The sequence below is a fragment of the Pseudonaja textilis genome, chromosome 2 (assembly GCF_049901715.1).
Source record: "Pseudonaja textilis isolate UNSWEBS1 chromosome 2, rPseTex1.2, whole genome shotgun sequence".
Taxonomy (NCBI): Eukaryota; Metazoa; Chordata; class Lepidosauria; order Squamata; family Elapidae; genus Pseudonaja; species Pseudonaja textilis.
The window spans coordinates 241,075,377-241,090,052 of record NC_141991.1 but is presented as its reverse complement, the minus strand read 5'-3'; the positions used below and the strand labels follow the sequence as shown (position 1 = coordinate 241,090,052).

Sequence of the window (14,676 nt, the reverse complement as noted above, 5' to 3'; positions counted from 1 at the left end):
TTGGATTCAGGGGAGTGTTAGAAACAGTGGGAAAACTGTACAGAGGTGCCTTCCACCTCAAAAGGGTGCTACTTCTGGACTAGTTCAAGAATAATTTCACATATAAGTGCTACATATGTGTTCTACATATGCAACATTAGCTAGTTTGGATAATGAAACATCTGCAAGGAAACCATCAAGCTCAAAGAGACCAAGGATCCTTCATTTCAACCCTGAGCTACAAATATTCTTCTTTATAGGCAAGATTCAGTGGCACCCTAAGTCAGGGGACTGACAATAAACCATTGGTTACAACAATCTATTTACTGGAAGAAACAAATCCCCATAGAGTCCTTTGGAATTAGTTTCCTTCTTATTCAACATCAGAAGATAGCATTTCCCCCCAAAATTGACTCTGCTAGACACAGATTAGGTCATATTGGTGAACTCCACAGTTTCAATTTTTTGTATATAATGCATGAAACATTCTTTAAAATGTAAGGGAGAATAAATGAAGCTACAATATATGCCTGTCTAGAAGTGTTTGAACATAATAATGCTGGAATAAATATTAATTCTGCTGCTGATGTTGTTTTTGTTGTTCTTTAATTACAGCCTGGTTGGGAGGAAAGGATTCATTTGGATGGAAGAACATTTTATATAGATCATAGTAAGTAGGCATGCAGGCTCTACAAGCGAATAGATGAAGGGCGGTAATCTTTATTGAAGTGAAAGCTTTGTAATTTTACTCTTCATTTAGGAAGCCAGGTGTTACTATGTGGCGAGATTCATACCCGAGACTTAGTGCCCTCTTACGGTACTGTACAATTCACCAAAAGCTTGCTTTAATTGGCTCATCAAGCTTTGTCCCTATTTGATCTTGTGAAGCATTAACATTTCTTCTTTGTGGTTGTTTTTGTTGAGTTTTTTTGGATTTTCTTTTCTTTTTTTTCTCTTTGATGTTGTGGATGGATCCCATGGCTTATATGCACTTATTAATAAATGGAAGCACACTCTAGGAATAGAAAATAAGATGAGAAAAAAAAAAAGAATAATGCAGCCATGAGTCTGAATATAACACAAGTAGTAGAAGAAATTTTTGCTAGAATCTTTCTCCTCACAAATTAATTAAAGTAGGTCTTGGGGGCAACACCAGTTCTGACCTTATTTTCTATTTGTGGCATGTTAGTTTGCACCCACCCTGTTAATCTCTATCTACTTTTGTTCCTTGAAGTCCTAGTCTAAATGGCGTTTCATTGTAGATATGTCCTATTACAGCACTTCTGAACAAGTGTGTGGATCTTTGTTGTGTTTTGATTTTCAAGTGGCAACAGAAATAATTGTTCTTCAACTGGGAATGTTTGTGATATTTTTTTTAAAAAAAATCATAAATGCATATTAATTGCTCAACATGCCCTTGAGCGAAAATATAGAAAGGAAAACATCTGTATGAAACTTGAAAAATTAACCTTCTAAAATTATTGCATCAGTGTTTTAATCTCTGTTGTCTTTGAATATCCATCAATTAACAATGGTACTTAGTTGCATAATGTTAATTTATTTATAAAGAATGCCTGGATAAAGTAGCTGCTGAATCTTGAAAATGCATGAAGTTTTTAAGCAAAACCATATCCTTTAAAATAAAATAAAAATGGGGACAACATTTAGAACCAGATTAACCTCTTCCTAGATTTGTTATAGAATTAACTAAAAAAATGCCTAAGTGCTACATGGCCAATTTTTTTTTCACTACTTTTGGAAGACAGAAGTGCATTTTCTATTGTTGACCCTCCTTTTCCTCTTAAATAGTTCTTCTTCCTCAGATGGTTGTCACCTTTTTAAAAATTTTGCACTGATACTGAAATAGGTGCATTGTATATTAAATAGGTGCATTGTATATTTCCTTGAAATAGGTACATTGTATATTTCCTGTCATCATCAGTTCTAAGGCCTTGCCCTTTGTAGCAGCAGTAGAAATACGTATGTTTTCTGCTGCCATAAAGACAGTAGAGTAAAATCAGGCACAGCTCAGTGAATCTCAGCCTTGTTTGGAATTAAAAATGTCTTAAAACCAGCTTGGTTGAATCACTGCAGCCTTGCAATCATTTATATTTCTCGCCTTCCTTGGTGCATCTTTTTATCCTGTAAGATAAGACAGATGGCCGTGCCAGTTTAGTGCTGGATTCAGACTTTATTTTATTTTAATGATTTTATTTTATGAATCACGTTTATATGAATGCACCATATGGATTCCTGGAGGTTTACAGTAATAATAACATGAGAAAGCATTATAAATACGATAATGAAAATGTAAGAAAATGTTAAGATGCTGCAAAGAAAGTAAACGCATGTTAAAATAAATTACTCCAACTTCAACTCCTCCAAACCAAATAACTTCAACATATAAACAATCCCATGAAAACAATAGCAGCAATTATGCATTAAGTCTTTGTAGCATTTTCTCAAATCCCATCAGGGAAGGAGCATATCTGATACTAACCATAGGATCAGGGCAGCAGTAGAAGAATTGCTGCTGGCCTCAGCATCCTCACTTCATAGAAATGAGGAATGATTAATAACTTACGGGAAGAAAAACAGTTTCCTTCCCCCAGAACTTCTATTCTGGTTGGAAAAGTTAGCGCTATAGATGCCAAGCCAGATAGAACTTTATTGGTCAAAGCAGCATTTATGTAACAAAAACTGGAGCAGACAGTTCTTTTGAGCTACTTGCTAATTAAGAGGACCAGACTTTACGTTGTTGGGTTAATACTCAGGACATAGGCTGAAGTCTAACTCTGGCATTGCAGGAGGAGGTCTGTTTTAAATTTACAACAGTAAATAATCAAGAGAGGTCTGGTATCACTTTCTCCAACTAACACATTTTATTAAAAGGCATCAGCTTTCATGAGCTGCAGCCCACTCCATCAAATCTTCATCATAGAGTGGCTAACCCACTGTTTCTCAATCTTGACAACTTTTAAGATGTGTGGACTTCAACTCCCAGAATTCCCCAGGCAGCACTTAAAAGTTGCCAAGGCTGAGAAACTGATCCAGGATTTTAACTGAGATGATGGAGGTGGGTAGGTAAGGAAGGGAGACAAGTTTGTTATGCAGTTGTAGGTTACAAGGAATCATAACCCAACTGGAAAAAGATCAGCCCTAGATTCCAAAACTGGTTGAGATCATTTGAGCCCAACTGTGAAAGTGATGATACAACAGTCATAAAACTCTTTTTCTAAAAAAAAAAAAAGACTAAACAAGACTGTTTTTCTAAAACAGTGACTGTTTTAGAAAAGTGGATTTTTAAGTTCAACTTGCATACATCAGACATTTTCAGGCAATCACTGAAGGTCTCAACAAAAACAATGATTTTTTGACACATTGCAGTTGTGAATTGATAATGTCCATATAACCTTTCCGATAACTTTGAGGATCATTACCATCACTCAGACCAACCTACCATATAAGTTTGGTATATTGCTTGTGTACATTGCCTTAAACTCCCAAAGGACAGACAGGATATAAATCTAGCAAATAAATACTACCAATTGCATACACCTGAAAATTTGAAAGAAATCTTAATTTACTTCACTTTTAAGTTCCTAACAGTTACAGTTGGGAAATTCATTTGTTAGGGCCAAAGTAAAGGTAGTTTTAACTGTGAATGATGGAAGTTTTTGTGGCTAACCACTACAGCTGTCTTTTTTTTAAAAAAAATGGTTTTAAGCATTCTTGATTCCATCGTGCTCTCAAACAGCGCTTCATCTAAACCACTTCGCCAATTAGCAAAGTGGAATGGGGTGTTATCAATATGAATCATTTATAATTTTCCTCTGATAAATGTGTCCTCAGTTGACTCATCAGTCTAGAAGGAGTTTCTAGGGGGGAAATGCAGCCCAGTCATATAACACAAGTTTACAGTAGTGCAACAGATAGTCTTCGATTTATGACTGTAATTAAGCCTAAGATTTCAGTCATAGGTTGTTACAGTCATAAGTTGAGGTATCACATGGCCGGATCTGATTTTCATTTTTTTCTTTTTTGGCATTTTTGCAGTTGTGAAATGAATCTATTTTACCCAAGGGTGTTTTTGCCAGAAATCAGAAGTAATCACCAGAAATAGTCGAAAAAACATTGAAACTTGCAGTCACTTTAACTGCAGAATGCTGCAAACTGCCATAAAGATGAGCACCAAAAATAAAATCGCATGACCATAGGTTGTGTCAGCCATTGTAACTTTTAAATCAGGCTCTACGTGGATTTTGGAGAGGGTTCATCATAACTTCAAACAGTCATTAAGCAACCAAGTCATAAGTCAAGGAATACCTGTATTTTGTTTTGATTTATTTATACATACATACAATTGACAGGCTGTCCAATTTCCAAGTATTCCTGATGGCTTACAGTTTTGTTTTGTTTTTAATTACAAAAGACAAAAAGAAATCATGAACATCCCTAAAACAACACATAATCAGAAAAACCACATCCAGTGAGGGGGGTTCCACCGTCACTTTGGAAAAGCCTGGGAAAATAGCCAGGTCCTTAATAGCTTCTTGAATGTCAACAATATGTTGTAATGTTGTGCTGTGCCATTTCCTGGAAAAATGCATTTTGTACTTAGAAACCCGTTTCAATCTTATCCTTCCAGAAAGCCATGTAAGATTTTGTTTTTTCCTTGTTTGTGGGGGCTGCCCATAAAGCTGTTTCCTAAGAAAAAATGATTGTACTAAGAAAATATACAATCTGTTTTATGAAATAAGAATTTTGAATTAGACTAGATAGAGAGAAGTAAAAATAAATGACAGTAGTTTCTTTAAACATCTCTGCACTGTAACCAAATTCTATTTAGCAAGAGGGCCCACATCCTCTTAACTTACTTGGTTGATGAGGGAACAATAATGATCCTTCCTTCCTTCCTTCCTTCCTTCTTCCCTCCCTGGAAGAGTCATTGTGAGAATATTGTAAGGCAAATCCCTCTGCTCAGCCTTGTAGGCAGCAATGGTTAACAGAAGTTGCCTCAGGTATTAAATTATTTGCACAGGAGAAGGGTTGTTTGTTCCTTATTAAAAGGTGTTCAACACAGTGGGGAAAAAAAGATACCAAAAAGTATAAAACAAACAAAATAGCTTGTAGCTAGGGTAGGAAAAATAGCAAAGTGTGCTTTCCAAACAATTCTATTAGATTTTTGCTAGAACACCAGCAATTAGAAGTCAAACAACCAGGCTGGAGAGCATTTGGCAACTAACTGTGGAAAGCAGTTTTATATTAGTTGCCCAGAATTCCTGTGATTGCCCAATCTCATGATTTGAGTACCAGCTTAAGTGCCTCCCCATCATAACATGGACAGCAACATCCATTGTTTTATATTTTACCATCATAAAACACCCTGTTTTTTTTAAAAAAGAATTGGTTAGAGGTTATTAGAGCGTAGAAGGAGAGCTTTAAATGAATGACAAATTATTGGAACTCTTTTTCCAGATTCTTATGTCACTTCTTTATTGCATGCCTTAAATTCCTAACCTTGCTCTGGTCTCTGTAATAAAGATTTCAGAATAAAGAAATCTTTTCCCTAATTGTAGGCAAATAAATATGCTGTAAATGGATCAGCATCGTAGTTCTCCTCTGCGGGTTGGTGGCGGGGGGGGGGGTAGGACAGATGCCTCTTGCAGCACCCTGCTAAGCCAAAACAGGCCGTGTGGCCCATTTTTCGCCCATGTTCGCCCTGCATTTCAGCCTGTTTTGGGTCTGTTTTTGGCCTGGTTTCAGCTGGCAGACTACTGCAGGAGGCCATGGAGGGTGAAAATGAGGCACAAGGTGGCCCATTTTAGCTGCCAGTGGGCCAGTCCCTTGATATTTGCGGACTGGCCCCATGGGCTGGATTTAAGCACCCCGCCGGCTGCATCCAGCCTGTAGGCCTTGAGTTGACACTCCTCTTTCTAAAAAAGATGGAATCAACCTTTAAGAAAAGGACTTAAGCATTTCTTAAAGGATTCTGTTATTCCAAAGGAGGGTTGGAATACCCTAAGTAAAATCCAGTGCTGGTTAGGGATTGCAAATACATCACATAATATATGTAATAAATCTATTGCAATCATGCTGAAACCAGTGTACTCAAATATTTTCCCTTTAGGATTTGCCATCGCAGTGCAAAATATTTTGAATTCAAACCATTCAAACTTCAAAATTTCCAAGTGCAAAATTACTGCTCTACATTGATAGAGGATTTTTTCCCCTCCTCAACCACTTTGGAAACATTGGAAGCGTCAGACAGCTGTTTCAAGCCCAGAACAGCTGGCTGAAATGGTTCAATTCAAAATACTTTGCCCATTGTCAGAATGCAGTCTCTGCATTATAGAATAGTTTATACAGGATTTGGAATGGCTACATGAGACCGAAAAATAGTCGAATCCTTCTTGCTGCTTTTTAAAATGACATATTCACATATAAAGTCCTTTTTTTCTTTGATAGTACCTGACTGTTGTTGTTTGGTTGTGGTTGTTTTTGTTTTAAAAATGGAATGCGAGAGGGGGAAAAAAGTGTTGCAATTTTTCTTGTTTAATTTTCAGATAATAAAATTACCCAGTGGGAAGATCCCAGGTTGCAGAATCCTGCTATTACAGGTCCAGTAAGTACTGCATGGATATTTTTTATTTTTTGCAAAAACTGCTGTGATTAATAGTTTTAACTTGGAAAGAAAATGATTGACTTTGATGTTTGTACCTCTGCCCACCCTTACAGTGGCACTAGTATCTCCCATGCTTCTCATCCAACACTTTAGCTCTTTAAAAAGGTAAAGGTTCCCCCCGCACATGCATGATAAGTCCTTTCCGGCTCTAGGGGGCAATGCTCATCTCAGTTTCTAAGCCGAAGAGCCAGCACTGTCTGAAAACGTCTCCGTCATCATGTGGCTGGCATGACTACATGCTGAAGACACACGGAGCGCTGTTACTTTTCCACCAAACTGGTCCCTATTTTTCTACTTGCATTTTTTACGCGCTTTTGAACTGCTAGGCTGGGAACTGCAGACGCTGGGACAAGTAACAGGAGCTCACTCCATTACACCGCACTGACTAGGGATTCGAACCGCTGAACTGCCGATCTTCTGATCAACAAGCTCTTAGCCACTGAGCCACCATGTCCCCTTTGAGCCACCACTCTTTGGATAGTTCTAAATGCTGAAAAAAGAATCCCAAACAGTCAACTTAATTTTGCAGAGAGGATTATAACCCATTCCAAATCATACATAAGCTTCTAGTCATACTCATCTGCCTATTAGGAATCTGATAGACAGAAGACAGTCTTTTTTAAGGTTGGTTACGTTGAGTGCCACCTGTATTGAATGAAGTGTGTTCCAACATAAAAAGTGTCCATCCATGAACTTTAAACAAATCATAATTGTTCATTCTACAGTTACCAAAGTAGACGAATATCCAAGCTGACTACTATCTACCAGTGACCACATGACCAAGGACATGACTTTAAAAAAGATAAATTTATTTATTTAGTAAGAGTGCACTGAATATGGACAACTGCCTCATTGACATTTGTGTTTTCTAAGATCAAAATCAAGGGAGCGAACTTTTCTTTCATGTTTCTGCTGTTCTTCAGGAAGAATGATCAAAAATAGCATGGGACCACACGCTCTTGTTTTGTCCTGACCTCATCATACAAACACATAAAAACTCCATCTGTTTCTTGCTCTGGTGAAAGTTTAGCTCACCCAAGTTTCTTTTTTTTTTTTAGAATGCATCTTTCTTTCTTAGCTAACTATGTAACCAGAACTATTTCAATATGTACTGAGACAATTGGGCAATTTAAAATGTGCAAAATTCAGCCCCTGGAAGGGTAGGAAATCACAGATCTCAACAGGTGTAGAATATGTATCATAGTGATTCATTGGCAACAGGTTTAAGGAAATGAAGGATTAAGGAAATGAATAATTAGAGAGAAATGGATGACCCCAATATGGCTCTTTCATGATCATTTTATTCTTTACACTAACAGTACAATGTTCATGTCTTCCAGGCTGTTCCATATTCCAGAGAATTTAAACAAAAATATGACTACTTCAGGAAGAAGTTAAAGAAACCAGTAAGTAAATATTTATTTTATAATAAAGTTGGTAGCCTCCATATAGGGAATATAACCTTCCTTAATATATGTTGATTTTTACAATATATTTTGCTATGGCACTCTGCAGTTGCAGAATTTTTCTCTGTTTCCTTTTTTTTCTCTTTCAACTTCCATTCCATTGTTCCTTAGGCTGCCAGATGCCCATAATTTCCATTTAATCACTTCACAGGCGGCCTTTTCTTTACCTGTAAAGTAGGGTCAACCATATCCACATGCATTTTTGCTACTGTTTTTTTTTTCCAGCCACTAAGGATTCGTCTACATATCTTGCTCATTATAGCAGAAAAATTCTTTAGTAACCGTTTCTGAGGGCCTTGATGTCATCCCCAGTCCATTGCTAAGACAGCAAACACCTGTCTTTAATTGTCCTGGTTGTTAAATTTCTTTCCTTCTTCTTTCATCACAAAAGTTCCCATGTACAGTAGGCAATCTAAGGGACTTCAGGCATGAGCCTGGAGGTGACATTGATCTACTTAACTTCAGTTGAGTGAGCAAGTTTGCTGTGGAAACATACCCTCACTGTCCAGTCACTGGACAGTCCATCTCCTTGGTCTTTTAGGTTTGGCCACAAGAAAGACTGGACACCTACTCATTGACTGGCCATGAGAAAGGCCCTTGAGTAATGTTTTTCATGAAATATTTGCAGTTCAACAGGACACATTGTCCACCTAGAAGAAGTCTACATGTTTTTAATTGAACCCCCACCAACACTGCACTATATTCAAAAGAAGAAAACAAGGCCTAGTTATATTTCTTAGACAATTTATTTTATAAATAGCTGATATGGAAAATGCAGTCAGACCAGTCAATATATAGAATATTCTTTTTTCCCTGAAGGCTGATATACCAAACAGATTTGAGATGAAACTCCACAGAAATAATATTTTTGAAGAATCGTATAGAAGAATCATGTCAGTGAAGAGACCTGATGTATTAAAAGCCAGACTCTGGATAGAATTTGAATCAGAAAAAGGCCTTGACTATGGAGGAGTGGCCAGAGAATGGTTCTTCCTGTTGTCCAAGGAAATGTTTAACCCCTATTATGGCCTCTTTGAATATTCAGCAACGTAAGTACATTATTTATGTATTTGTTTATGACATTTATTGGCCGTCGGTTTTACCGTAAGATAAGTGATGACATAGTCCTACAGCTACACTAGATGAATTCAGTCATTTTTTTTATATTGTTGTTTTTCACTATTGCTTTCTGGTAGAAAGCCAACAACAACATCCATACCACTTTACAAGAGAAAGACAAATTAGTAATACAAAAATCATTCTGTTCAGGTACTGTAGTCCTTGACTTACAATCATTCATTTAGTAACAGTTCAGAGTTACAATAGCACTTTAAAAAGTGACTTATGATCATTTTTATGACACACTTATGACCATTGCAGTATCCCCATGGTCATGTGATGAAAATGTGGTTGCTTGGCAACTGGTTTATATTAAGGATGGTTGCAGTGTGCTGGGGTCATGTGATCACCTTTTATGACCTTTTGACAAGCAAAGTCAATGGAGAAGCCAGATTCACTTAACAACCATGTTAGCAACTTCAGTGGTTCACTTAACAGCTGTGGCAAGAAAGGTCATAAAATGAAGCAAAACTCAATATCTGTCTCGCTTAGCAACATAAATGTTGGATTCTGTTGTCTTTAATTGTAATAAATGTTTTCCATAACTTTCAGTGTGTAATTTGGACAGTGTATTTTATAGTACATGCCATGAATTTATTTCCCTCAGCGTGTTTATGTTTAAAATCTTAATGTGTTTGCTCAACAGAAGAGGTACCGTTTTGAACTTTGAACTACGTTATACTAAGGAATACTGATTTGGGCCAGTTGTCTCCAGCTGCTGCCTTTTGTTTGTTAGTCATGTATATTACCTAGTCTGGCTTTAGTTTGCAAGAACCTTTTCTTTTGTGAAGAGATTTAATTAAGGACCAGCTGTTTTTGCTGGAATTTTGCAGTACCAAACATAAAAGAGAGAACAATTTTGAAATAGCCCTTAATGATAGGAAACAAGAATTCCCTGAATTAAGTGGCACTGCCAGTCGGGACACATTCCACTGTGTTCAAACCAAATATTTATTTATTCATTGTTTCAGTTTGCCTTTTCCCTTTCTGCTGAAAATCACATGTAAGGTGCTTAATGAATTCAAGTAAAATTTGTCTGGTAGTGAAAGAAGCAAGAAAGATAACAAGAGTTTCCAGTATTCCATTCTCTAATTTTGAATTAGAATAAATAAATAAATAAAAAACACATAAAGAGAGAAGTATAGAAAACAAATTCTTATTCAGATATTTTCACATATAAAAAACTAATTCCAGGAGCCGCCTTATCATGTAGAGTAAGAATTTTTAATAACATGCTTACCTAGAAAGAGACCTGGTTGAAAATAAATTTTACCTGCAGAAACATTCTCCCTAATTCCTTACTGATTTCTCAATTGAAATCAGTAAAGAATTAGGGAGAATGTTTCTGCAGGTAAAATTTATTTTTGAAGATTTTTCAAGAATCAGCGTAGAAATATGTTAGAATCTGGAGACATGCCATTGGGTACAATGAACTATTAATAAAATGTACTAGTTATACGTTCAGATATATGCACAGAGATACTGATAAGCCTTCATAATCTCAACCCCATAATAGTTCACCTCATCCCAAACTCTTGCATTAAAACTGTCCTCACCAATACTTCCTTTCCTAGAAGTATTATCTCACCATTTTAACCAGGAGTGGGATTCAACCAGTGTCTCTATGTGTAGGACAGAACATTAGTTGGTCAAGATTTTTTAGGATTGGCAGCTATTTTTCCTCCACTCTTGCTCTCAGCACTGGCTCTCCACAGGGTTGTGTGCTGAGCCCCCTATTGTATTCGCTCTACACCTACAACTGCATTCCCTCTTGTCCCACTAACTCTATAATAAAATTTGCAGAGGACACCACGTTGGTGGGACTCATATCAGGAGAAGATGAGACGGCCTATAGGTCAGAGGTTCTCAGACTGGTCTTGTGGTGCTAGAGTCATAACCTCGCTCTGAACATCAAAAAGACCAAAGAATTGATTATAGACTTCAGAAGATGCAAAGCAGAGCCTCTCCCACTATATATCAATGGAGACTGTGTGGAAAGAGTTCAACGTTTTAAATTTCTAGGAATTCATATTTCTGACAATCTTACTTGGTCAGTCCACACTATGGCCACTGCAAAGAAGGCCCAACAGCGGCTGCACTTTCTGAGGCTGCTGAAAAAGAGTGGTCTGGGTGAGAAGTTGCTGGTTACTTTTTACCGTTCTACCATCGAGAGCATTTTGGCATTCTGTGTAATGGTGTGGTATGCTGGATGCTCTGTAGTGAATAAGATGATGCTCCAGAGAGTTGTAAACACAGCACAAAAAAATCATCGGTTGCTCTCTTTCTTCTTTGGAAGAGATTGCAAAGACCAGACTCCTCTCTAAAGCACTAAAAATCTCCACAGACCATTCTCATCCTGGACATTCATATTTTGAACTGTTACCATCAGAGAGGCATTATAGGTGTCTTAAAATGAGGACTAATAGACTGAGAAACAGTTTCTTTTCCAAGGCAATAATTGTCTTGAATCAAACAATGCATATGTGATTTAGCCCTATGTATATAGTGGCATTTTTAAACTATCTAACTTACTATATGTTTTAGATAGGTTTTAGACTAGGTTTTTAATTATTATTGTATTATTTTAATTTTTAAATACTCTGTAGTGTGATTGTGATGTGGTGTTTAAGACACTGTGCTGGAGTAGCTTTCAAATTTCATTGTATTTGTAGAATGCAATGACAATAAAGGTATTCTATTCTATTCTATTCTATTCTATTCTATTCTATTCTATTCTATTCTATTCTATTTGGAGTTAACAACTGTTTGACCATTCAGTCACATAATCAAGGTCTTTTTGAAGGATGGTAGCATTGATGGTGGTGTTGAATAGTTTTACATCATCAGCAAAGAGGATGCAGTTGCTAATAAGGTGATCACAAAGGTCATTTATATAGAGTGTAAAGAATGTTGCATCCTAGAACGCTCCCTTGGGAGACACCGCTGACAACTGGTACAGGGTTTTATAGGGCATTTCCTATTTTTACTATTTGTTGCCTGTTCGACAGGAAGGCAGTAATCCACTTGTGAAGGGATCCGGAAGTTATAGCATTCAAGTAATATAAAGGTATATTTGTGTAGCTTGAGGGAAAATGCAAATCAAGTACGTAAGAAACTCATCCTTTCATTTCTCTTTCTTTTTCTTTTTTTTTTTCAATAAGGGACAACTATACTCTTCAGATCAATCCTAATTCTGGACTTTGTAATGAAGACCATTTATCTTACTTCACCTTTATTGGTCGTGTTGCTGGATTGGCTGTATATCATGGAAAGCTTTTAGATGGTGAGTTGAATAAAGGATAACTCTAAAAGAGAATTTGGGCCTCAGAAGTAGAGTGCTTTATGGAAGTAAAATACTGTAACAGATACAAATCATTCAGAAGAATCTGCGAGTACAAACATATTTTCCTTCCCATAAATGCCTTGAAAAACAATAAAATTGTTATGATGGAGCTGTAAAGCAGAAAGTGTGTGAGGAAAAAAAAAAGAAATTCTCTTCCCATGTGCTCCTTTTAAATAATTTTCAAGTATTTTTCCCCATTGAGCTGAGTTTTTTTTTTATTCAGTAGTTTATATATGCCACCCCTTTCCAAATAGAACTCTATGCCTGTTTCTAATATTTATTATTATGTTGTAGTTCATCACACACTCAGCAAATGTTCAGACTGGACTTGGCATTTTTGTTCACCTATTCAGTCCTTTATGGTTGTTCACATAGCCAGATGTTTAGTTTTGGCATTTTCATTCACCTATCTAGTCCTTTCCAAGGACCTGGGTGAAGCAGATGTTATTGTTTGAGGATGTTGAAGGTGTTATTAAGTTTTCTTTACATAGCTAAAAGTCAAATGCAGAAGTTTATAAAGAAAGAAAAACAAAAAAGCAAAAGAAGGAACGAAGGAAAAGAAAGAAAGGAAGGAACAAAGAAAGGAAGAAAGAAATTAAAGTGACAATTCCCACACTTCTTTATATCAGTTACATGTATAAACAAACTCATTATCTCTCTTCCCTCCTTATTATTATGTTACAATAATCCCTTCAGGCCTTTGTTTGATCTTTTTTCATCCCTCAAATCTAGAAATCATCAATTATCTTTTTTCTGTGTTTTAGCAAAAAGGCAATTAAAGGTTTTCAGACTTTTATAAAAAGTTCTTATTGTTTTATCGGACTAGTTTTGCCAGCTGTTCTAATTCTACCCTCTTCACAATCAATTTCTCCATTGTGAATATTTGAATATTTCTCCATCGTTGTGCGTATAATAATCTTGCTACCCTTACGCTATATAAAACCAGACTTCTCATAAGTCTTTTTTGCCCACGAATCCCAATAAAATGATTTCTGATGTCAATACTAATCTTCAAAGTTATTTGCATTATCGAAGAATATTTTTATGTTTCTTTGCTTTTTTCCCCTTTTTTCCTTTTCACAAGTTCATTCATGTTTTTCACATTTTCTTCAGTGACGGGAAGTCCTTAGTTAATTTCTCTGGTGTCATTTATCAACGGTACACTTTGCTATAAAAAAGTCTCTCTGAAATATTACTCAGTGTGAATTTCAGACTTCTAATGAATGCATTATTAGGATTGCACAAACCTATGGTAAAACTTGAAAGAATGCCCTGCTGAAGATTTAAGATGGTGGGTCAGGCTGTGTGGAAATGGCCAGTCCTGCAGATAAATTTCACCTAAGCCACAAGAAGGATTTTACATCAAAATGAACACCTTCAATTCAGCTTAAAAAGTCACCAGCAATTTGGGTAGCTCTTTTTCAACACAAATGATGGCCCTTCTCAGCTGCTGGGTTTTTTTTTAAGACCAGTTTCAAGGACTGACCCCCCTCTCCCCCAGTACCTTATAAAGATAATAAACTGGGCCACATTGTGAACTATGTTCTTTTTTCTTTGTCCGCAGAAGTGTTTAAAATCTCTGTAAAAGGTAGCCAGATGTGCACTGCAGTATAATCTTTCTGTGTCTTCTTCCTAATGAAAAACAGTCTTTTGAGATTGGTTGGAATAAGATGCAGATCTCTACCCAGATGTTCAGTCAGTTTCCTAAAGCTACACAGTCTGTAGAGATTCTCAGTCATTCAGGTCATGATTGTCCCAAAGGAGCTTTTTCAGGAGGCAGCTGGACGTTCTGGTTTTTTTCTTTTGAAGACATTTTGCTTCTCATCCAAGAAGCTTCTTCAGCTCTGACAGGATAGTGGGGGAATGGGAGGATTTATATTCCTTGCAGGCAGCTGGTAATTTGCATCCTTTTAGAGTGTCATTGAAGCACTTGGAGGTTTATCTGTGCCCTCAGGGTCACCTAACCTGGTTCTTGGTTATATCCAAGAATATAAATCCTTCAATTTCCCACCATCCTGTCAGAGCTGAAGAAGCTTCTTGGATGAGAAGTGAAACGTCTTCAAAAGAAAAAACAAGAAAGTCTA

The 14,676-nt window shown here is 36.7% G+C and overlaps 1 protein-coding gene and 1 long non-coding RNA gene across 20 annotated transcripts in view; one reads left to right on the top strand and one right to left on the bottom strand.

Annotated features, from left to right (window-relative positions):
• NEDD4L (NEDD4 like E3 ubiquitin protein ligase) overlaps positions 1 to 14,676 on the top strand; it is a 301,315-nt gene that overhangs the window by 266,355 nt on the left and 20,284 nt on the right. For 10 of the 19 annotated variants that reach the window (XM_087927428.1, XM_087927426.1, XM_087927424.1 and 7 more), the window contains 5 exons: positions 595 to 649; positions 6,546 to 6,604; positions 8,005 to 8,070; positions 8,950 to 9,179; positions 12,411 to 12,532. In XM_087927428.1, the coding sequence (XP_087783554.1) occupies positions 595 to 649; positions 6,546 to 6,604; positions 8,005 to 8,070; positions 8,950 to 9,179; positions 12,411 to 12,532 (532 nt within the window). Of the gene's footprint in view, positions 1 to 594; positions 650 to 739; positions 797 to 6,545; positions 6,605 to 8,004; positions 8,071 to 8,949; positions 9,180 to 12,410; positions 12,533 to 14,676 lie in introns of all 19 variants that reach the window. The other 9 variants (XM_087927427.1, XM_087927425.1, XM_087927423.1 and 6 more) reach the window with 1 other exon arrangement.
• On the bottom strand, positions 569 to 5,026 carry LOC148127440 (uncharacterized). Its single transcript, XR_015742403.1, has 2 exons — positions 4,857 to 5,026; positions 569 to 994 (listed from the first exon to the last, which is right to left on the bottom strand). It is a non-coding gene; the product is annotated as an uncharacterized LOC148127440 (long non-coding RNA).